Consider the following 23,342-nt stretch of genomic DNA (forward strand, 5'->3'; position numbering starts at 1 on the left):
AAAAAAATCAATTTACTAAAACTTCGTAAAACAATTTTTTTTTTGGATTTTAATTTCCGATGTCAATCCGATTATTTTTATTTTCATAAATCATAATTTGTGAAAATAAAACAGATTTTTGATTTCAAAAAAAGGTGTCAGTCAAAAGTATTAGTATGACAATATGGTGTTTAAAGTTTATATAAAAAAATATATCTAAATAAATTTGATGGACAGACGTGCATACATCAATATTGTATGATAGTACATAGATATAAGATTTAGATGGTTTTTTGTCGTTGAATTGTAGAAAAGGGAATCTTGTATGTATATTATAAATAATAATAAATAATAATTATAATAATAATAATTAAAAAAATACACAACAAGTGCCCTAGGAACACAGTACCTTGTACTTTGCCATATTTAAAACGAGTGTAAAAATAAATAAAATAATTAATCCCATTTTTTTATGTTACGTGTATGAACTGTTGTATGTGTGTGTGCGGTGATGACGTAGTTGTCGCACTCGTGTGGGTGTGGGGAGTTTCGGAAACTCGTCACCAGATGGCGTCACTTGTATTCTGAATCGCGCTATCGATGTTTTTTAAACATCTTGCATAAGTATATGTATTAGCGTTAAAGGATTATTGTAGATTAGTTTCGTGTAGTATTCAATTAGTAGAAATGTTAATAAAATTATTAATTATTGTAGTTGCAACATAGTAAAGTTATTATAAGTAAGAAATTATTATTTCATACTAGATTTTCGTAAGTATTTTTGTGCACAAAAATCATAATAAAATCAACACAGACAACGCACATCACACATTTAAATGTGGCTCTAGAACACAGGTTCCCAAAGTTTGTGTCTCGGAGGCCATTTACTATATTTTTCGATTTCTTTCCAAAAGTTAAAGACACAACCTGCTAATATTAGATCTAGTATAGTAGATCCCCGTTATCATCTCACTGACCCCCTAGGGGTCCTTGGGGGGTCGATATGGACCAGTTTGATGAAGCATGGTATTTTCATTCGGTTCCTTATATAATATTAATCCTATAGATGTGTATAAAATGAAAAATTGTTTTAAAAAATCCATTAAAAAATTCTTTCTCGAAGTCTTTTTTTCCAAAATACGTAGACTGTTATTCACACGACACACGATATATGCAGTTTATACATGTAATATTTGTATATTTAATGTACCGTGTTATACCAACGTAATGTATATTGTTAGTTAATGGTCGTGGCGTCGGCAAATAAAATTGACAAATTCAAAATTATTTTAATTTTATTCTGTTCAATTTAACCATATAAACGGTTTTTTTTGGTTCCTAATATCAATACAATAAAGTACTTCATCTAAAAATAATTGCAGAAATTTTAGAAAGTTTTAATTTTAAAAGGTCAATAATTATAAATAATGTAACAATTACATTTTAGAATATTACAAGATTACAATTTTACAATTACAAAATGTTATTTGAAAATATTATTTGCCGCGACGCTTCGATTACCGGTGTGATGTAAATTTGTATTGAAAATCTTTCAAAAATCTCTCGATATTTTATTATCGAGTGATGAACTATTGTTGTTTTGTTAATAAGGTCGTTTTCAAATATTTTCGATACAAATTTATGATACGGCGACGCGAAATACATGGGGTTGTTCGTAAATTACGTCAGAGGAGGGGGGAAGAGGGGGTGATAAGTGACGTCATTTATTTCGACGATTGAAAGACTATCCTTAGTAAACGACAAGGACTAAATTTTACAGGAGTGTAATTAAAATTGAAATATTTACAAAAACTAATCTATTTGTTGGATTGAAATAATTTTAAATAGAAATATTTTTAACCCAACAATTACGTAAGGTTTTTTTTTTAAATAATTAAATTTATTTAAATCCTGTAAAGTTTAGTCAATGTTGCATAGTAACGATTGCTTTTCAAACGTCGATATAATCATTGTAATATAACTGTATTGGCTGTATGACGTCACAACAATGTAGGGGGTGGGGGTAGGAGGGGGGTGACGTAATTTAAGAATCATCCCTTAGCTCTATACGTACAAGAGTATCTATATATTTTGTATGTTAGTCTAGGCTTAGACCAAATGATGAAGAAAAAAAAAAACCATCCACTTTTTTGACTTTTCACCTACAATTGTATATTCGTAACACACGAGAGCTTTCTTTTTTTTATAATAAAATTATTGTTAATTGTTAATATATTTCGTACGTTTAAACTACTCGAAATAATAAAAATCGTGTATATTGACTCGAATTAATCGATTATTTAAAGTACCATTGGAATGTACCGCCGAATAAGTATATGCACTTTGAGTGTTTGTGTAAATGTGCAAGGGATCTCAAACTTTAAGATTTTTTATGTATTTTTATTTACAATTGAAATTATTCACCGCTTCATTATTTGTGTTTCAGTAAAACCAATATTTTCTCCTTTTAAAATCAATTTAGTTTTTCAGTATTTAGTTTCATTGTGTTTCGGCAAAACCGATTTTTTTTGTCTTATAAAAGCAGACTAATTTTTCTATATTTATTTGGAGTACGATTTTTTTGAAAAATAAGCACTTATTGTTAATTTTTATATTTAATTAAAATGTATTAATATTTTTATTTATTCCGTCTGTTTTAAATTTTGACTGACTTGAAAACGCATAATTTGAAGCATCGTTTTTATTTTTGTATATCGTACTTTTTTCAAAATTGTATATTTATAATGTTAGAAAGTTTGAGGTCCTCTGCGTCCCGTAGTCGGTGTCCCGCTTCACGCTTCACGCGACATGTAACTGATAGCTAGTGGTATCGTAAATAAATACCGTTACACAGAATGATTTGTTTTCTTTACTCATTATTTACAATTAGGGCCACCTGGTCATTAAGTGGGGCCCCTGGGCACGCAAGATTTGAAGATAGAACTTAGTGTGGTTCGAATCCGGCGGCACCACCAGTTTGTGGCTTACACTAAGCTAAAATTGACGGATTATTTGAAATTCATTATTTTTTACTAATCTGATGGGCAGCCCTATACGAACGCCCCTATATGGAAAGTTCATATATGGTGAAGGTACTACTGCCCCATATGTTAATTTGCCGCGCTGGAGTTACTCCCGCAATATCCTCTTGGGCTCCCATATTATATAGTCCACCGCGCTGACCAATTGAATCGGTAGGCTTCACACTCTTCTGAGACCTATTTTTTGGGTTCCGTACCCAAAGGGTACAAACGGAAACCTATTACCAAGCCTCCGCTGTCTGTCTGTCCGTCGGTTACAGGGCTCTATCTCCTGAACTCTAATAGATAGACACTTGATTTTTACAAAGTATGTATAACGGTGGTCGCTATAACAACAAATACAAATAATAAAAAAGTTGAACCTAAATGGAGGTTGCCATACAAGAAACTGCTACTTTTCGAAGTGTTTCGCTATTGAACTGTAATAGATGTCTGTCTAGTAAATTTTTTAATGAATTTTATATCACGGCGTGCGTAAATGGGGGTTTTACGCACGCGAAGCGTGCGTAAAACGTCAATTTACGCACGCCGTGATATAAAATGTTTTTCTGACTCGTGTGATTGCAGTCCTCGCCTGCGGCTCGGCCTGCAAACTCACACTTGTCAGAAAAAAATTTTTCGTCCTCGTATCGTAATGTACTATATTATAATATCTTATAATTTTCCTTTATTATTATATATATTTTAGGAAAACAAACAAATTCTGAAGATCTCTTTATTTAAAAACACTTGTACAAAAACCTTAAGTCTAACTTATTTGTACATAATACTCGTTAGGTACTTTGAACTCTAGTGTCGATCATTTATTGGTGGAGAAACAGAAGGTACAATACAGGCACAAGAACATACAAAAAAATAAGTACAATATAAAAAACATAACCCTTCCTTGGCAGTCGGGTAAAAATAACATTCATTGACACAAAAGATAAAAATAAAGACGAAGAATATGGTAAATATTTATTTCGGAAGGAGTAATAACAAAAATAAAAGTAATTAAATGGAATTAGTGAATAAAGTAAAACAAAAAAATTGGAATTTTATAGAACCTTTTAAATTAATTGACTAAGAAAATAATGACGTTCTATCTTCGACACAGTATTTTATTTTTATCTGTATTATTACTTCCTGAACGCGCTAACAGATGGCGCTGTATGCTTCGCAATTAATGTTATTTAGATCTTATTAAATTTTAGTTACCTACCAATGTTTTCTTACAAATGCTGAACAATTTTATTTTATTGATAGTTTCTATAGTAGGTGTTCTTAATAAAAATAAGATGATTGGTAACATTTAAATGACATCCTAATTGACCTTATTTCTCCACTAATAATTACAATTTCATCAAAACCTATCCATCAGTGGTAGCCGGGCGGTCCGTATGCAGTGGATGGTGATTGACCACGGTTACCATGGAAGCCTGTCAACGAGCCGCTGTACTCTGGTGTGTTGTAATTGTAACCACCTTGAATAATATGAAAATACATAAATAATTAAATAAAGAATAATTTTGAAGTCTTTGTGGTTCGACTCCGGCGACATCAGCGCCACACCTATTTCTGTTAAAACAGCAGTGTTAAGCTCTGCTGTGTTCTGGTTTGAAGTGCGTGGTAAAGAGAGACATACTTATCTGATGTTCCAGCTTAGTCTTCAAGGATAGTAATATATGTGAAAAACTTCAGATAGGAATCTAATCTTATCTAAAGTTGATTACAGATGTCCATGGGCGGCAGTAGCCACTTACCATCAGGTGACCTGAATACTGACTGAATCTGCTATTCCTATATTATAAAAAATAATTTATTCGAGGCATTTCAACTTTCCTTAGGGTTAGTAAGTTGTCAACATCGGGTAGGATTCTAATCTTCTTTGGTTCATTTAAAAAAAATATAGCAAGCGAAGGCCAGTGATAAATCGATATAGCTAGTTCATTAGAACACGTTGTTTGAAAATACCGCACAATATCGATCATCCAGGTATTAAATTAATGAAATGTGCGAGGTATTGGGTATTACCTTGTGTATGTGTTGGTTCGGGGTAGCGCGCCTCGCCCTCGTACCTCACGTCAGCGTGGAAGCCGGTCTGCCAGTCAGCGTGGTATGTCACTGAAATAAAAAAATAAACCGTGTGTTTATGTATTTTATTTATGCTATAAACAGCCTAGGTAGCCTAGTGGTTAAGAAACTCGGCTTCTTGATCGAGGGCCCGACGATCAAATTCAGACACGCCTGTGATTTTTCAGAGTTATGTGCGTATTATAAATTAATTATAACTTGCTTATACAGTATACGAAAATATCGTGAGGAAACCTGCACAACTGAAAAATATTTCGAAGGTATGTGAAGTCTACCAATACGCACTTGGCCAGCGCGGTGGACTATGGCGTAATCCTTCTCATTCTTAGAGGAGACTCGTGAAGCAGTGAGGCAGTAATGGATTAATGATGATGACCATATTTATGCTAGCACGTACTAGTTAGTAAGTAATCATTGGCCAAGTACGAATCGAACTCGAACATAGGTTCCGTACAATAAAAATTTCACTTGGTTTTTTGATTTTTATTATTTGTTTTTAAAACAAATTCAAATTCTTTATTTGCCAGAACAGATATTACACAGATATTATGCCGTTGAAGTACATGCATTATGAATATTGTGTATATATTACGGTTTAACAGATAAAGCTGAAAACTTCGAATTTAGGCAGTTTCTTGTATGGCGACCTCCATTTTTTTCAAGATTTTATTATTTTTAGTATTTGATGTTTTAGCGGTCACTTTTATACACAATCAAGTGTTTATCTATTACGGTTCATGAGACAGAACCCTGTGACGGATGGACAGACAGCAAAGGCTTAGTAAAAACGGAAGCCGTTTTTAAGCTTTGAGTACGGAACCCTAAAAATATACAAATGATGAATCCTTACCGATCTGAGTACGTCCGTCCGGTAACTGAACCCGGTACTCTCCGCGCACCACATTACCATCGGAGCTCTCCCGCCTGTCGTAGTCATTCCCGGACTTCGCGTCCTTCACTGAGTATCCGAATTCGTAAGACTTGGGCTGGAAACAATAAGTTATCATTAGCGTCAACACCTCAACACATTACCCATTGTTAGGCGCGGGTCTTCGAATTTTTTTTTTTTGTTAACGAGGTGGAAACCTTCAAAAGGTACTTAATGCCGTGAGAGCGACATGGGGTTATGTGGGATTCTTACCGCACTAACCCCCCCGTGGCCATCCTCAGCGCTGCGTCGAGGCACAGTACAAATATAGATCCTAATTCTGGTGGTCGAGGACTCCGGAATCTCCGAAGGAACGCAACCGGAGTCATCTACATACTCTTCACGACGGACATACCGCTGTCCTTCCCAGGGCTGCTTGCTGGACGGTTCGAGCTCCCAATCTTACCCGCAACCCCGGAAGGCTCTTACGCCACGCATACGACACCGTAGCCCTATTTTGGTCCGGGAACTACACTTCGATTTTTTTTTATTAAAACTCGATCGATAGTGGTTATTTCAAATAAGTCATTAATTTTCATTATACTGCCTTCAATTAAGTTAATTTGATTTAAATAGATTTTAAATATCGCGAGGTTATGGGCAATCCAGTCGTTATAACTTGCCGATAACCTAACGGAGGTTAAGTTGGGTTATAGGCGAACTATCCGTATCGAACAAGGAATGTAATGGAGAGGAATTCTATCAGGAATTCTAGGAGGAATCCTAGGTGCGTACTTTTACCCGTAATTTCCCAAGTTACGTTTCAGAAATTAATTGTCACTTGCTTACACGTTCAAGGAAATATCATGTTTTTTTTTTCTCGTGGGGGAAACCTTCAAAAGGTACCCGACGACGTGAGAGCGACGCCGGGTTATGTGGGATTTTTACCGCACTAAAACCCCCCCGGTGGCCGTCCTCAACGCTTGTTGGAGAACTCCGGGATCTCCAACGGAACCCAACCGGAGCCCTCCAAGCGCGATGCCCAACGGGCTCTACCCTGGGGGAGCAGTTTTCGCTCCTCCCACACCATGTAGTGTTTACGACGGTATGCGACCACACATACCGCCGTCCTTCCCGGGGTCGCTTGCTGGGCGGTTCGAGCTCCCACTCTTGCCGCCCGCAACCCCGGAAGCCCCCTTTTAGTCGCCTCCTACGACAGGCAGGGGATACCGTAGCTCTATTCTAGTCCCGGAACTACAGGGACAATCATGAGGAAACCTGCATACACGTTTCCTCATGATTTTCCTTCGAGAGGAAAACGTCGTGAGGAAAACCTGAGAAATCTTAAAAAAATAAAGTGTTCAAAGATATGTGAAATCTATCTCTGAAGTGTGTGCGTATTTTTTTAAGTTTTTGCCGACTTTGTATTCGTCTATAACCTAAGCTAAGCTAACCAATGCTATAATTTCATATAAGGGTTGTTGTTAGACTAAGAAAATGTAAAGCTAGGCTGTTTATTTATTGGCTTATTAAGTTAGTTAGCTGCTACATAGTTACTATAAAGCAGGTTTTGATGCTTATAAATTTTCGATTTTCCTTTATTCTTTTAATGTCTCAGGTAGTGATCACATCAGACCAGCGAGTAATCGTAAGTATGCTACTATTATTTTATTTGTAAATCTATTCTGACTCTATCGATGTCGTTGTTCTCACTAAGTGTACAAATTATCTTCTGAAGCTTCTCTATATTATTTAGTAAGTGGCTGTTTTAATAAACGGTACGTTTTGTTGTATTTAATTAATTATTTTTTACTTAATTGATTGATTCGATTATCGACTGAATTTAATTGATTGAGTTTGTCAAGGCTGAGATGGCAGTCTTTGCGGTTCGCCTTATGGCTAAGGCGGTGATGGTGGCCCATCGCCTATTTCTATCTAAACCTACGTCGATCTGCTGTGTTCTGGTTTGAAGGGTAAAGGTTTTACTCATCCGAATGGTTTCAACTTTTTATATAATATAGGAGTAGCAGACGAGCATGCAGTCCACCTGATGGTAAGTGGCTACTGCCGCCCATGGACATCTTTAATCAACTCCAGATGTACCTGAAGTCGGCCACAGATGCGCCGCCACCCTTTGGACTAAGCTGGAACGACTCGGAAAAGTATGTTTCCCTTACTACTTCAAAACAGAACACAGCAGCGCTTAACACTGCTGTTATGAGGCAGAATTAGGAGTGGAGGTGGTGCCGCCAGAGCCGAAGCACAAAGGGTTCTACCCCATACAGAGGTCAGGCTGGAATGTAATCTTATCTGGGATTGATTACAGAAGTCTATGAGCGACGGTAGCCTCTAACCATCAGATACTCCTATATTTTAAAAAAGCGTATCAAGTCATAGCAAAAGGAAAAAACATTACTAATGATTGATTTTACCTGTTACATCATTTGCTAACATTTTCCTTCTTTTTTACGTATGAATAGGTACTAGATATTATATACATATACTTATCTGGATAAAAAATAACCCATCACACTTACATAATTATACATTATTTACAATCGAGTGTAAAGTGCTGTTTAAATGAGAATAGTAGTTTATTTATATTGTTTTATTTCTTGTAAAGCATTAAAAGTTTCAAAATAAAATTTTGAACAGTGACATTTTTTTCTTGCTATAGATTTTCCTTAAACCCTTTGAAAACAACGAATTATACTCAGTCCAAAACATTTTGTAAGTCATTTAACACAGCAGACATAGTGAAAGAATTCCATCATCATCAACCCATTACTGTCCCACTGCTAGTCACGGGTCTCCTCTCAGAATGAGAAGGATTAGGCCATAGTCTACCGCGCTGGCCAAGTTTTAAAAACTTTTTTTTACAATATCCTTAATCAATGTTACAATTTCAGATGATGCAGCTTCTTGTGATCCTGTCAAGCGTCTTGATAATCCAGGCAAGAATGGTCCTGGATAAAACGACTTGTGACGGAGTCATTATTGACAATCAAATATACGACTTGGAGGTGCTAAAGCAAGACCTGGACAGACCCTTCCTTCTAGCAACAGACTATAGCAGAAACACAGTATACTTTAGCTATAGTCTTAATCTCCAGGATGACAGCTTTAAAAGCGCTTACATAAATCTAAACACGAAAGAATTTGGAAATATTGACGTTGAAAACGGATTCGCTCAATCGGTGGATCAAAAAACACACGACGTTTATATAGGAGGCGGCGATGGCATCTATAAATACGATGAAAAGTCAAAGAAATCTCAATTCTTTGGAGCAAAAAATGACAGTATTTGGGCAGTTTACTACAAAGATGTTGTTTATTTCTCAGATTTTCCTCAACAATTCCTATATTCCATTATCGATGGTGAAACTGTAAGAGTGAAAGACTTCGAAGACACTAAAGTAGAACATTTCATTATTGATAACGATGATGTGTTCTTCTACACCAATTATACTGGGTTGTACAGTCAAAAGAAAGGGACAAAAGATGCTGTTTTGTATAAAGAGTTCCCACAAGGGGGAGTGAGAGGCATAACTATGGATATGAATGGTAAAGTTTATGTCTGCCAGCAAGATGGGATATACAGTGTTGAAAAGGACTCAGTTACTTTGAAAAAACTCGTGGATTTGGACGACGGGTTCGGTGTAGCCTTTGACAACGAAAATAATATTATATATTCAGATGCGACGAACGTAAATCGCTTGAAACCGAATAAACAAAAATCCTGCAGTTTAAATTAAGTATTTAAATTTGTGACGTTTTACAAGTTGATAAGAGATGGTGCCACGTGATTATAATCTATGGAAGTTATAAAAACATTGTTGGGTTTAAACAAGCTCCGAATGAGACAAATGGACCAGTCATGAAAAATTGGATAAAAAAATACATAGTTATTAAGAGTTATGTAAAATAATATAAAATTACGTAGTTATTTTAAATTGGTTTTTGTTCGACCTGAAGAAGACGGCGGGAAACCGCTGGATTCAAGCACGGGACCGGGTGGAGTGGCGCCAATTAGCGGAGGCCTATGTCCAGCAGACGACATCAAAAGGCTGACGGATGGTTTTTGTTTCAAACCAACTTTCCTATATTTTTTGGATTTGGGTCTAATTTAATTTAGTGTCAAATATTATTATATTATGCCACCGCTTATGTTGACATGAGTGAAAATTAATTTCAGTTTACTTATTTCAAATCCTTTAATTAATATTATTTGGATATTAAGTTATTTATTTTAAATTTGTCAAAAGAGGTATAACTTTACAAATCCTTGGAATCTATGAAATCAACTAATCTAGACGAGACAATAAAGAGACAAAGAATGTACAACAGACTACAGGATGTATTAAACATCTTGTTAAACTGACAATACTAATGTCTTGTAAGTGGTAAGTAGAAGGAAAGGGTCAATTTCGCATCATTTTACTTCAATGCGTAAATTATATGACTAATATAATTACATTTTTACAAAAATAGAGTAGTCAAGAAACTTGCAGTCCATCTGATAGTAAGTAGGTGCCCGCCCATGAACATCTGTAATAACTTCAGATAAAATTGCAGTCCCATCTGCTCTGTGTACTAAGTTAGAATACTTAGTATAAGTTTCTCTACCTTATTGCACCCTTCAAATAAGGGATTCTACCTTGATGAATTTTAATGACATACCAAGTGATAAGATCCTAACGTTACGGCCGAACCAACGCTGAGCACCGATACTAAAATAATTTTATAAATTCCCAGATATGTACTTAAATACATCAGGGACGTTTCCTTCTTTCACAAAATTATGTAATATTTCGAAAAAATTGGGCTTACCTTCAATTACAAAATCAAACGGGTCTCTAGTTTAGGCTGAAATTCAATTTATTTGTGACCTTGATCATTACCCAAATAATTGTTGGATTATTTTATCTCAGTCTATTCAGAACGTCCGTATGACCTCCAATTAGCTTATTTCTGTTGTCGCAGTGACTATTGAAAATCATAAACCCCGACTTAACTCTTAACGCTAGGACATACGGACCAAAATACTGGTCAGTTAATTCATACATTAACTCACTTGAATGAGATATAATCGTGCAGTTTATAATGTTTCGCTGTGACAAACGCGCGTCGAAAATGTACATCGCACTCACCATTTTGATTATAACCCTCAGTGAGGCGAAAATGAATGTTTATGTGACTGACGACTCGCCGATAGAACGCATTGGGAACAGGCTGTACAAGAAGGAGTTGTTAACAGATGAATTCGCTGACCCTAAAGAGCTAGCCTACGACTCAGCAAGCAGAAACCTCTATTTCATGTACATGGACGACGATATACAAAACTCCGGACGCGCTTTCATCAATGTTGTAACGAAAAATGCAGTAAAAATCAAAGGAATCGAGAGAAACAAGGCCACTGCTGTCGATTCTGAAACAGGCGATGTTTACTTCGGTTCTGATGATGGCCTCTACAAATATAACGCCCTAGACAATATCGCAGTCAACATCGGATTATATAACGTCAATATTTACAAATTGGTGATTCGAAACAACGAAATATATGTTATAGACGCGAATAATCATATGATTTATAAGATTAATGATATGTTGAAAGCTGTTAAAGTCGGCGATATGAAAACTGTGATGGAATTCGATGTGGATAACCAAAAGAATTTACATTTTGTGACTATGTGCGGTGTTTTTTGTTATACCGGAGACGATATTGTGAAGAATACTGATTTGAAAGTCGTATATCATTTCATCATTGATGGAGATAAGGTATTAGGCGTAACAGACGACGGAATGTATGAAATTGACTGTGCTAATGGTACCGCGAGTAATATTGCCAAATTGGACTTCTTTCCGCGAAGTATAATCTTTGGCGATTACGGTGATATCTTCTATTCGATAGATAACTACATCTATAGGTTAAGGCCGATCAATTCTTATCTTGTTTACAATATTTATATGAAAAACAAACCGTTTCGTTGAATTATGTCATGCGAGATGTGTATTTGGTGCTAAATTGTAAATTATGTTTAATTTTGTGAAGCTAAGTTGCGTCCGCGGGTCCGTCCGTGTATAATAAAATTACTTATAAGTATTTTTCTAATTAAATATACATTGTAAGATTAAGTAATAAAATGTGTTTTATGTAAACATTGATTATATTGAAATTAAAATTTATATGATTTTGCGGAAATTGTGTCTCGATAAATCACTTAATAAATATAAATAATTAAAATATCAAAAATCATAATATATTTTTACTCCTTAAAGGTATTCCTAAAATACAATTATCCAGGAAGATAGAGCCTTTTTCTTTTTGGGACGGCTGTGGCCAGCAGTGGGACACAAAATCATATTGCAAATTAATATGCCTATAGAATCTACCTGTCTGAAGTGGTAATTCCATTACTACATAGGTACAAGAAATATAATTTCTACCTTTATTTTGATATCTTATACTATAAAAATATAGTTTAAAAAACTAAAAAACACGCTATAACAGAACTAAAAAGCAATAATTGTTGCAATCTAGTAACTGTGCGATGAACTTTCTCTAAGGCGCTCTAACAATCTCGCCTCGAAAATCGTTAATCCTGAGGATGTTGATAAGGACAATGATACAAAATTATTATAATCGTGTATTGTCATCGGTTTTTGATAATTCTTCATAATTTTGAATTAAACTGAACGTTCAAAGTGGATAGAAATCGGGTTCAAAGATTCCGTTACTTAGTTACATACATGCAACCCAAGCTAATAAAAGCGTGTTAAAAAGATGGTGCCTTACCACTTCATTTTCATGACCGTGACCGTGGCTGCCGTGGCTACCATCGTAGTTGCTGCCTTGGTAGTTGCCGGTGGTGGGTGGTAGGTAGGTGTTTGATGGTGGGGTGTAACCTGCAAATGTATATAGTAAATAGGTTTTGTAATTCATAATCTTATATCTTTTTCATTATATGTGTGTGGATTATTTTTGAGCAGAATGCATAGCAATAATAAGTAACATTAATTCTACATTCATATTAAGTAGTTTTTGTGTGTGATTTAGTTTTGTAAAACAAATCTAATTTGATCTCTCAGGTATGCTGGTTTCCGCACGATGTTTTCCTTTTCCGTTAAGCAAGTAATAATTAATTTTTAATACGCACATAACTTCGAAAAACCAGAAGAGATTTGAACCTCGGACCCCTCGATCGAGAAAACGAGTTTTAACCACTAGGCTATCAGTGCTCTTACTACATATAGCCGAAAGTATTATTATTATTGTATTTTAAAATTATATCATACCAGTCCTTGGTGGTAGGTAGCTGTTCTGTGAATTGAGACCATTTGCGTGGTAGTTGTATGGTACCGGCGGCTCACACTTGACCAGCGCGGCGAGGAGAGTCAGGCTGATAATCTGTGAACCATAACGAAACCATTTTTCATTTCTTAGAACTTCACCGTTCGATTTATGCTACCTTTTTGATTTTGTTTTTTTTTTATTTTTAAACTCATTTTAAAAAAAAATTGAACTGACACTGTAACACTAGGTAGTCAATAATGTAGGTCTTATACTATAAGCTCTTACTGATTTATGTGTTACAGTGTCTCTTAAGGGCTTATATTATAAGACTTTATTGACTTATTTACTGTCTCTGTTATTTATCTTATTAAGTGAAACGGAAATATGCAAACCACCAATTAGCATTCAGGCTAACACTACACTTTAGCCACAATACTTAAGTATCATAGTCCTATGAGGCTCAATACGGTTCACTACAGGACACAAATCGGAGTTTAAAACACCCAGACCTAGATTAAAATCTAAATCCTTTTCTTATAGATCTTGTTAACCCGGGATCGAATCCGGAACCGTGTGGGTGACGTGATAACTAGTCACTTTACCGGTGCCAAATTGTCAACAATAAACAGTGTCAAAGTAATTTGACGATTCGTGCGAGATAGTGTAATTTTAGTAAAATACTTATAATATGAAGAAGGTGAAGAAAGAATTTTAATAGGTGGTAGAATCGTTTGTGGTTCGACTCCGTCGGCATCACCGCCACACCTATTTCTGCCTCATAACAGCAGCGTTAAGCGTTGCTGTGTTCTGGTTTGAAGCTGTGGTAAAGGAGACATATTTATCCGACGCGTTCCAGCTTAGTCCTCAGCGGTAGCCGCGCGTCTGTGGCCGACCTCAGGTAGGCATATCTAATCCTATCTGGGGTTGATTACAGATGTCCATGGGCGGCAGTAGCTTACTATCAGGTGGAGTGCATGCTCGTCTGCTCCTCCTATATTATTAAAAAGACAACCTATATATTATGTACCTACCTAAATACATACCTACTTATATTTAGACAATTCAATATAATAATACGTAAATAAACATCATTACATAATAGTATTTATTAATCATAAAACAGTCGGAAATACGAGTTAAGTAATACGAAATCATTACCATTAAGGTTTTGTTACAAAATTCGTCTCGTTCCGATCTGTTTGTATCAAATTAACATTAGCTTTCTCCTCATTATTTTGACAAATGCATGTATGTATGTGTGTACACTATAAATTATACGTATCTTCTTTGTTTTAGGTTATTTTTAGAGGATATTACACATACTTAAACAAGTATGTTTGTTATGTAATAGATTATATTATTTTGCATGTCTTAAATAAGATGTCATATTCTTTATTACACCTAATTTAGTTTTAGCAAATAAAGATTTATTATTATATTATTTATAGAAGAGTTTTTTTTAATAATAATTAGGAGAATTAGACGAGCATGCAGTCCACCTGATGGTAAGTGCCTACTGCCACCCATGGACATATGTAAACAGCCCACATTATAAAAATTGAAATTACTTTTTTTAAGCTGACATAACTCATTAATTTTGTATTTCTCTCCTAAAAACAATAAGTGTATTTCAAATGACGATTATTTGTGCCTTTACCCTAATGCTTTATTCGCACGGAAAACCATAAATATATACTGACGTCCTCTACATAACACTGACATTATACATATTACGCATAGGAACGGACCACAGATCTTTCAATAACTAGAATTGAAGTATGTCGTAGCACATTGCGCTTTTTTGTGTAATTACACCTATATTTATTATATCCTGCATGATAAAATAAGTTAAATTCTTAAAACGATAACTATACTCCATATATTCTAAGCTATCTGTGTTTTATTCCAAGCGGGATCCTAGCTGTTTATTTTAAATCACAAGATATCAATTTTGTGCGGTTACTTGAATGCACTTGCAAATTCATCGAAATACGATCGGAAGTCTGACGTAATGACATCGATATAATTTGCACAACGTTACAGCGGAAAACGCAGCGGTAATAAATAACGCTGTAATATTGGCAATTGTCATTTAAATGTATATACCTACTAGTAGGGGCCGCGGCTACGCCCGCATTTTAAAAAAATAATATGACATACATAAAATTTGTACCTGCATTGGAATGACAGTGGTGCCATCTGTCGAAAATTGATCTAACCAACTCCAAAAACCCTCGTGGGCTCTTGGACAACAACTTTGTTAAAGTTCATCACTTGATCAAACGCATAGTTTCCGATGCTATAACTACTTACGGTTAAAAAAATAATTAAAAAAAACCTTTTCCCACGGACTAAATTGTGAATCTAAACCATTCTCAAGACCCCTTGAACACACACAACAAATTTCATCAAAATCAGTCCAGTCGTTTAGGAGGAGTTCAGTGACATACACACGCACATAAGAAATATATATAAAGATATATATATAAAGATTAATTTTCTACGTGTTGCGGTTTTGCGTCTACCGAAGAGGTGGAAGAAAAACTCTCCGTGACTTCTTACTATGGCTGACTGCCTTATAATGGAAAATACATCATACCGGCTATATTTTTAATGGAAATTATCCTAACCTATATATTGTTAAATAAAATGACATCAAATTATATGTATTTATATATATGCATATTCGTAATATTATTATAAGCGTACTTAATTTTGGTTATAGCATTATAAGCATATAAGCATTTCCTGTTTTTTTTTTCATAAAAATTTGTGCTGCGGTTTCATATTTCAAATAAGTTACCATCATTGTTGTAGTAGTACTAGTTGGTACATGTTTATGATAACGGGATTCCTAGAAATATTGGGTAACAAGGCTATTACGATTGAAGGGAATTAATTTCTATGTAACAGTTGGTCTATGGGCGGTCGGACAATGGCTTTCATAGCGGCGTCGCTCAATTGTTTGTAATCCCGAGCTTACATGGATATGTCGGTTAGGAGTTTCAAATGGAAACTATAAAAACAAAAACCAACAGTTTAAAAAAGCCTTTGCCTCGATTTAGAAGAATGGACACTACACAATTTAAAAAATCCACTACACAATTTAGAAAATACGAGTATGTTCGTAAAACATTAATAGCTTTATACATCCAATTATCCACACTTTGGATTATGCCTTACGACAACAAATAGATTAATTGATTTTTCAGTGTACAACCAGGCGCGGTCCTGGGAGGGGTTCACAGGGGTCATGACTGAAAATCCAGTGAATCCGACTCGCACTTGGTCAGATATTTGTCGTGGGGCAACCCTGCAAGGATTCCTCTCTGCCGCGGGTATATGCGGGTCTTACAATAGATACTAAAATAGGCATTTAAAATATCTTAGAAAAAAATGGTCTATTTTAACCCAATTTTCCCTGTGACCATCCCTCCCCCTAAATCTTATGCTGTGATCTGGCCTGTGTACTACGCAGATCGGTAGTAAGTATTTAGATAGATAGATAGATAGATTATTTATTTCAAGAACTTAAGCAACAACAATAACTTATAACACATAATAAACAGTGAAATCCAAAAATACACATATGGACACACAAACTTAATTATGAACTTATTGACTAAATTTTCTTAATAAATAAAATTATACAAAATACATAATCGAGTGTTGCAGCTAAAGTCTATGAAAAAGGTTCCGGAGCTCATAAAAAACCGAGATTGGATCTCAGCAAAATTTAGTACTTACTCGTATATATTTATTTATTTATTTATTTATGCTTTATTGAACCAAAACATAATTGTGGAACAAAAGGCGGGCTTAATGCTAAAAGCATTATCTCCCAGCCAACCTTTGGGCTATGCAGAAAATAATAAAAGCGGTACCACAATAAAAGAAAAGAAAAACAAAAATACGTTATAAAATAAAAGCATAAGAAACAATATGTAAGAGAAAGAAGAAATACGAGAAGGAAAAGGAAAAGTGACGTAAGGTTCTAAAATACATACACAGATATAAATAAGAAGGAAAGACTAGAAAAATTAATACAAGAGTTGATTCATATAGTGACCATGCACTCCTTTTTTAAAAGAAGTCCTGCATTTCATCCTTCTGATAGCCTCAGGGAGAGAGTTCCAAAAACGGATGGACTGGAGCGTGAAAGAGTTTGATATAAACCCAGAGCGGTGTAATGGAAAAGCAAGGGCAAGAGAAGCTGAGGAACGGAGCTGCCGCTCATGGGAATCCGAGAGATACCTGAATTTACAATTCAGGTATTCTGGAGAAACTGGATCGAAAAGAATAGAAAAAAGAGAGTTATACCTATGAAAAAAAAAGAGAGTATATACCTATGTTTCAAGATTTTGTTCAACAGATTATCTTTTTAGGCGCATGTAAACCGTCCCTTAAAACGTTTTGATGCATTCAACGTTGCATCAAGATTTATGAATGCGGCTGCATGCATATTACCATGCGTTTGACATACTTGCTAACCACCAATCATGCATCTATTTCTCATAGGAACTTTTGCATACCGCTTTATATTTAGCCGAATTCTCACGAAAGAAACAAATATTAGGTTTGAAACATTGACCAATTTGTAGACTTTAAGATAGAGCGGAAAATCCGTAGTACTTAAGTGTGCTTGTCCCTATAGTTGTGGAACCAGAATAAGGCTAAGGTATTCCCTACATGTCGTAAGAGGCGACTAAAAGGGGGCTTCTGGGGTTGCGGGTGGCAAGAGTGGGAACCCCGGGAAGGACGGCGGTATGTGTGGTCGCATACCGTCGTGTACACCAGATGGTGTGGCGAACGTCATGCTCACCTGGGTGGAGCCCGTCGGGGCAACGCGTTAAGAGGACTCCGGTTACGTTCCTTTGAAGATCCCGGAGTCCTTTACGAACCAAGGCCACCATGGGGGTTTTCAACGCACTGTGTACGCGAGTCCAATTCTTGGATTTCCCAAATCTAAGTATAGGTACAATCTAACAGTTTTTTTTATTAATATTTTGTATTAAATTTAAAAATAATTATTCCGAAACATTGAAATAAAACAAGTAATTAATTTAAAAAAATCAAAAACCCGACTGCACCAAAAAGGCTGAAGTGGAATTTCCAAAAGCAGTGAAATAGGCATTTCATTATTTTTATCCAGAAAGCTAAATACAAAGTTTCATAGTAGGTGTCTGCTTCAAAAACAAAAGATGTTCAAACAATATTATCCTATTTTATCCTCGTAGTGTTCATTTACGCTATATAAAGAACCTATGTGTAAAATTCCAGCACGCTTAAGTTCAGCGGTTTCCCTTTGCGTTGATTTCTGGCACAGCAACTCTCTCATTTAGTCAGACAGTCATCTCGATGTGTATATACGAGTATATATGTACTAGCTGACCCGGCAAACGTTGTGTTGCCATATAAATAAAAAAATGTTAAGGATGAACAACACTTATCACTTAGGTGTAAAAAAAAAAGATAGTGGCCGATTCTCAGACCTACTGAATATGTATATAAAATTTGGTGAAAATCGGTGAAGCCGTTTCGGAGGAGTACGGTAACTAACACGAGAATTTTATATATAAGATATATTATAAATTGTATATGTAATCTCCTCTTAATTTCCTTTATTTTGACACCCTACTCGATATGTTAGGTTAACTTTTTTTAAAGAGTGTTACTATTTTGCGAAAAAATTCACCATTTACGGTCTATAAAATATATAACTTCAGTAAATCAAAGTTTCGGTCATTATTTTACCTCGTTAGAGGTAGCACATTTCATTATTTTTATCCAAAAAGCCTGATACAACATGTCATAGTGTTTGCTTCAAAATTGACGATTGTTCAAATGAACTTTTAACCCTTATTTTACCCTCTACGGGGTTGATTTTTCGGAGAGGGATAAATAAGTGCGTCCTTGTTCCTATCCAGAAAGCCAAATACGATTTTTTATAGTAGTTGCTTCAAAATTAAAGGATTTCAAAAAAACTGTTTTCCCCTTTTTTACCCTCTTAAGGGTAGAATTTCCAAAAGGCCTTTCTTAGTACTTATTCAAGCTATATAGAGAACCTGTGTGCAAAATTTCAGAACTGTAAGGTCCTTGGTTTAGGCTGTACGTTGATTTCTGAAAAATGGAAAAGTCATTTAGTTAGTCAGTCAGTCAGTCGCCTTACTGTTTTATATATATAAAAATATGTTTTTATAATCTCTGTTTAATTTCCTTTCATTTGATACCCTACTCGATAGGTTCGGTTAACTTTTTTTTTAAATGTCTTACTATTTCGCGCCAAAAATCCGCCATTTTGATTTTTTTTTTACTAACACCTATCTAAGGACACTCGGGTCGTTGAGACAAATATAATGACACTTTAACTGTTGAAATTCATCCAGCCGTTTGTTAGATCGGATCAAATAAAGAAAGACAAACATACAAGATACGCGCGAAAAACATAACCCTTCCTTGGCAGTCGGGTAAAAACACAATATGTCCGATTCTACAATTGGATAACTACATAATGATATTGGCACAGTATAAATCCTTATACTGTGATATTGGTAAATAAAATGACATCAATTTGGATACTGTACGTATTCTACTTATATAGGGCATTTTCGTAATATTGTAATAAGCGTACTTAATTTTGGTTATAATGCGTTTCCTGTGGTTTTTTCATATAGATTTGTAACGTGGTTTCGTATTTCAAATGAGTTTATATTTTGCGTTTTTTAGAATGGAGTTCTCTGTTTTAATGTTTTTTTTTTATTTGAAGGCCTTGGATTCTTTACTTTTAGCCTGTATTGCCATGAATAGCTAATAATTTGTAACCATAGATTATTAAACTTTATTACTTCATCTTATAATTTTCATACGAATAATCTTGAGCATATTGCGGATAGGAAGTATTTATATTCGCTTTAGTTTTACGATGTTTTTGTGAGAGTAAGAAACATATTTTTGAGATAACATATTACGTATTACGTAACTAAGAGAATACAAAAATAATAGTGTTACTTAAACCAAGTCGTTTAAAAATCCACTTACCAAAAGTAAAATACGGTAAGCATATATTTCAAGATATCTAATCATTGATTACATGTGAAACTATTTAATGTAAAATAAACAAATAATTATTAATTAAAGAATATCGAAACTTACCTTATAATGCATTGTAGATATTTTCTGTGGTATCTGAAACAATAAATACAATTATAACTTTCCATTTACTGTTACTTCTCACAACAAATTCTGAAGTAATTTAAAATTATAGATGAGGAAGATGGACGCTAGTTTCTACGCTAGCGACGCTACTGTAGACGATAGACGAATGAACAAACAGAATTTCAATAGGTATCGTGTATAAGTCAGACTTTTAGGTTTTAGGACGACCCGTGTGGCGGAGCGGCCACCATACCGATCTGACGCGCAAAGGGTCCCGGGTTCGATCCCCGGCCAGACAGAAATCTAAATGATGAATTTAGATTTCTGTTTCTGGGTCTGGGTGTTTGTGTATTTGTCTCTGTGTGTGTCATGGCACCCACGACACAGGGAATCCTAGTGTGGGGCTGTGAGTGTAGAAAGCGTTATTTATGTCTAGTGCTGAATGTTGACGTGATCTTGCTATTGACTTTTCATGTTTTATGTACATTGTTTCATATATGTACATATAATCTTAATACACAATGGGATAACTTTATTATAAAGTTCCTTAAGAAATGACAATGTTTACAGTAAAATTGTAGCTATATGTTGCTAGAATCTTCAAAAAATATTTATGCTTTAAAAACTTTACTTTCTGATGTAATTCAATAAACCAAATTACTTAAATTCGTTTTCAATAATTATTTGAACATGAATAATCCGTACTATCACTTCACAAAATGTTTTCTATTTCTTCTAATAACTCACATCTTTGAATAAATAGTTCAAAAAACTAAAAAACACGCTTTTATGATAAAATCAACTAAAAAGTAGAAAATCATTCATACATGCAGGGTAAGATAAGGATGTATATTGATCCCTTTCTACTGAAAAACGGAGTTACTCACTGACAAGTGAGGCTAATATAAAGCGTGTAAAAAGAATTAAGTTTAGTCTTCAATAACAAACATAAGTTATTCAATCTACAAACTAAGTAGTTAATTTTTAAAAACTTAAATTCTTGTTCATTTTTATTAGACATTCAATTAAGCTCTAATCAAAATGCCATTTCTACAGAAACTCCGTCTATGGAACAGCAGTTCCCACGGGGAAAGTGAGATAGTCATCTTTAATTTAGATTACACAACTACTAAGAAAATACTGGTAATCTAGCTTGTACTTATGAAACCATGGTCATTACTCTATTAAGATGGATTATTTCTTCTAAGCATTGTGCCTTAATAGATAATATGGACTTAAGTAATCTCCATAGTTCTGGTAGAACTAGTAAAGTTTACTATGGTTCTACTTAAGACTTATGAGGCAATGAAAAGTTATTTACTATAAAGGCATTATTATTGGCATTTTTTCTGAACAGTAAAAACATGTATTTTATGGTATTTCGTTACTGATATCTATTGAAATTTGTAAACAATTCGAATAGTTCTTTTTACCGGAAACCGATTTCAAATTAAGAAGAAAATATTTTTATTGATTTCTTTTTACGAAACTATTTCAATTAAAAACGGGGTTTCTATGTTTTGGTATGCTGACATGCAAAGATAGCGCTAAATACCAATATTTTTTAATCACAGATAACACTTATATTTTTAATATATTACTTATTCTACCACATATCTATAATAAGTCAACACTTTCAAGTTTATTCAGATGTAATTAAATGATTTAAAACACTAGTAATATGATCAACATTCCACAATGCGTAGTCTTTTTAGAAAAAAAATAATTATGTATCAAAAATATTAATGAAAAGATAATCACGGACTAAAAACCAACCTTTAATAAAAAAATAACACAACACAGATTAAAAACGCGCGAATTTATAACGTTTTGGCGCGAACTCGCATGCGTTCGGAAACTGCTGCGTGCTCTAGTTTTAGAACGCACTGTGCTACGATTTGGCGAAATGATGTTTTTATAGAGCACAGTGTGGAGGGCGCATCTTTCATTCAGCCTATTATAATGATGTATTAATTTTATGTAGCGGAATGATTAGCGTGAAATTATAAGTCTTACGGTTGTAATGTTTTTTCGTACAGCTTTAGGGGTAATTTAAATCTAAGCTGATAACAGTAATAAAAGTCTAAATTATTTTGAATTACTCTAGTAGATAGACTTGAGAGCTTAGGCTTAGCTTTTTTAGGTCATTGTGTAATTTCATACAGTGTTTATATACGCATTTTAAAAAGTACCCAATTACCTATGTTGTTTTTTTGAAGGTGAGCAGGTGAAGATGAGCATTCAGTTCACCTAATGGTAAATGGGTGGTAAGTGGCCACTGCCGCCTATGGACACCTGTTATTAACCCTAAATGAAAGATATAGGGGTGGTCCCTCCGAAGTCAAGTGGTTTTACCAGCTTCCAATCATGTATTTATAACAATATCCGTAAACAAGCCGTAAGCTGAATAGAAAAGATAAAAGCTAAATTATAGAGGTCACTGCATCTGCAATTGGATAAAACAAAATTCAATCAAATTGAATTCTCTGTAGACAGTGCGGCGCCACTATCGCAACAAAATAAGAAATAATAATACCACAACAAACAATTCGGAAAATAAGATTATAATCAGCGGGATTTTGGCAGCGTGACCTTAAACTTTATTCGCGAAACAATTACATTTATTGTGAGACTTCTCATAACACGTATGACAATGAAAACTGTCACACTCAAGCCATTATCGTTACATCGTAAGTTCAATGAACTTTATTATTATGAATAACCGACATATCCGGGCCGCGAACGTGCAATTTTTTGTTTCTTTTCGAAATAATAATATGTTTTGTATATATATTGATATAATCATAGATTAGTAAAGATACTTCGCCGCCTTGAAATTGAATGAAGCCATAATCGGCTTATTAGTAAGTTCTTTTTTGAATTCTTGACAAATAAAAACATTTATAGAGAAAATTTACGAATAAATAACTAA

General features: G+C 34.6%; 3 protein-coding genes across 3 annotated transcripts; 2 read left to right on the plus strand and 1 right to left on the minus strand.

Moving 5' to 3' along the window:
• Positions 1–4,310: 4,310 nt before the first annotated feature.
• On the minus strand, positions 4,311–20,565 carry LOC140745793 (uncharacterized). Its single transcript, XM_073077701.1, has 6 exons — positions 20,408–20,565; positions 13,258–13,369; positions 12,758–12,867; positions 5,944–6,079; positions 5,034–5,123; positions 4,311–4,483 (listed from the first exon to the last, which is right to left on the minus strand). The coding sequence occupies exons 1-6, from the start codon at positions 20,417–20,419 to the stop codon at positions 4,377–4,379; spliced, it is 567 nt and encodes a 188-aa protein (XP_072933802.1). The 5' UTR covers positions 20,420–20,565; the 3' UTR covers positions 4,311–4,376.
• Positions 7,710–9,953, plus strand: LOC140745792 (ommochrome-binding protein-like). Its single transcript, XM_073077700.1, has 2 exons — positions 7,710–7,739; positions 8,871–9,953. Exon 2 carries the CDS (start codon positions 8,871–8,873, stop codon positions 9,714–9,716), a length of 846 nt encoding a protein of 281 aa, XP_072933801.1. The 5' UTR covers positions 7,710–7,739; the 3' UTR covers positions 9,717–9,953.
• LOC140745701 (ommochrome-binding protein-like) lies at positions 10,989–12,149 on the plus strand. Its single transcript, XM_073077597.1, has one exon. It carries the CDS (start codon positions 11,065–11,067, stop codon positions 11,950–11,952), a length of 888 nt encoding a protein of 295 aa, XP_072933698.1. The 5' UTR covers positions 10,989–11,064; the 3' UTR covers positions 11,953–12,149.
• Positions 20,566–23,342: the final 2,777 nt, after the last annotated feature.

The sequence above is a fragment of the Epargyreus clarus genome, unplaced genomic scaffold, assembly GCF_041222505.1.
Source record: "Epargyreus clarus isolate Ecla_fem2 unplaced genomic scaffold, WU_Ecla_fem_2.2 ptg000011l, whole genome shotgun sequence".
In the NCBI taxonomy this organism is placed as follows: domain Eukaryota; kingdom Metazoa; phylum Arthropoda; class Insecta; order Lepidoptera; family Hesperiidae; genus Epargyreus; species Epargyreus clarus.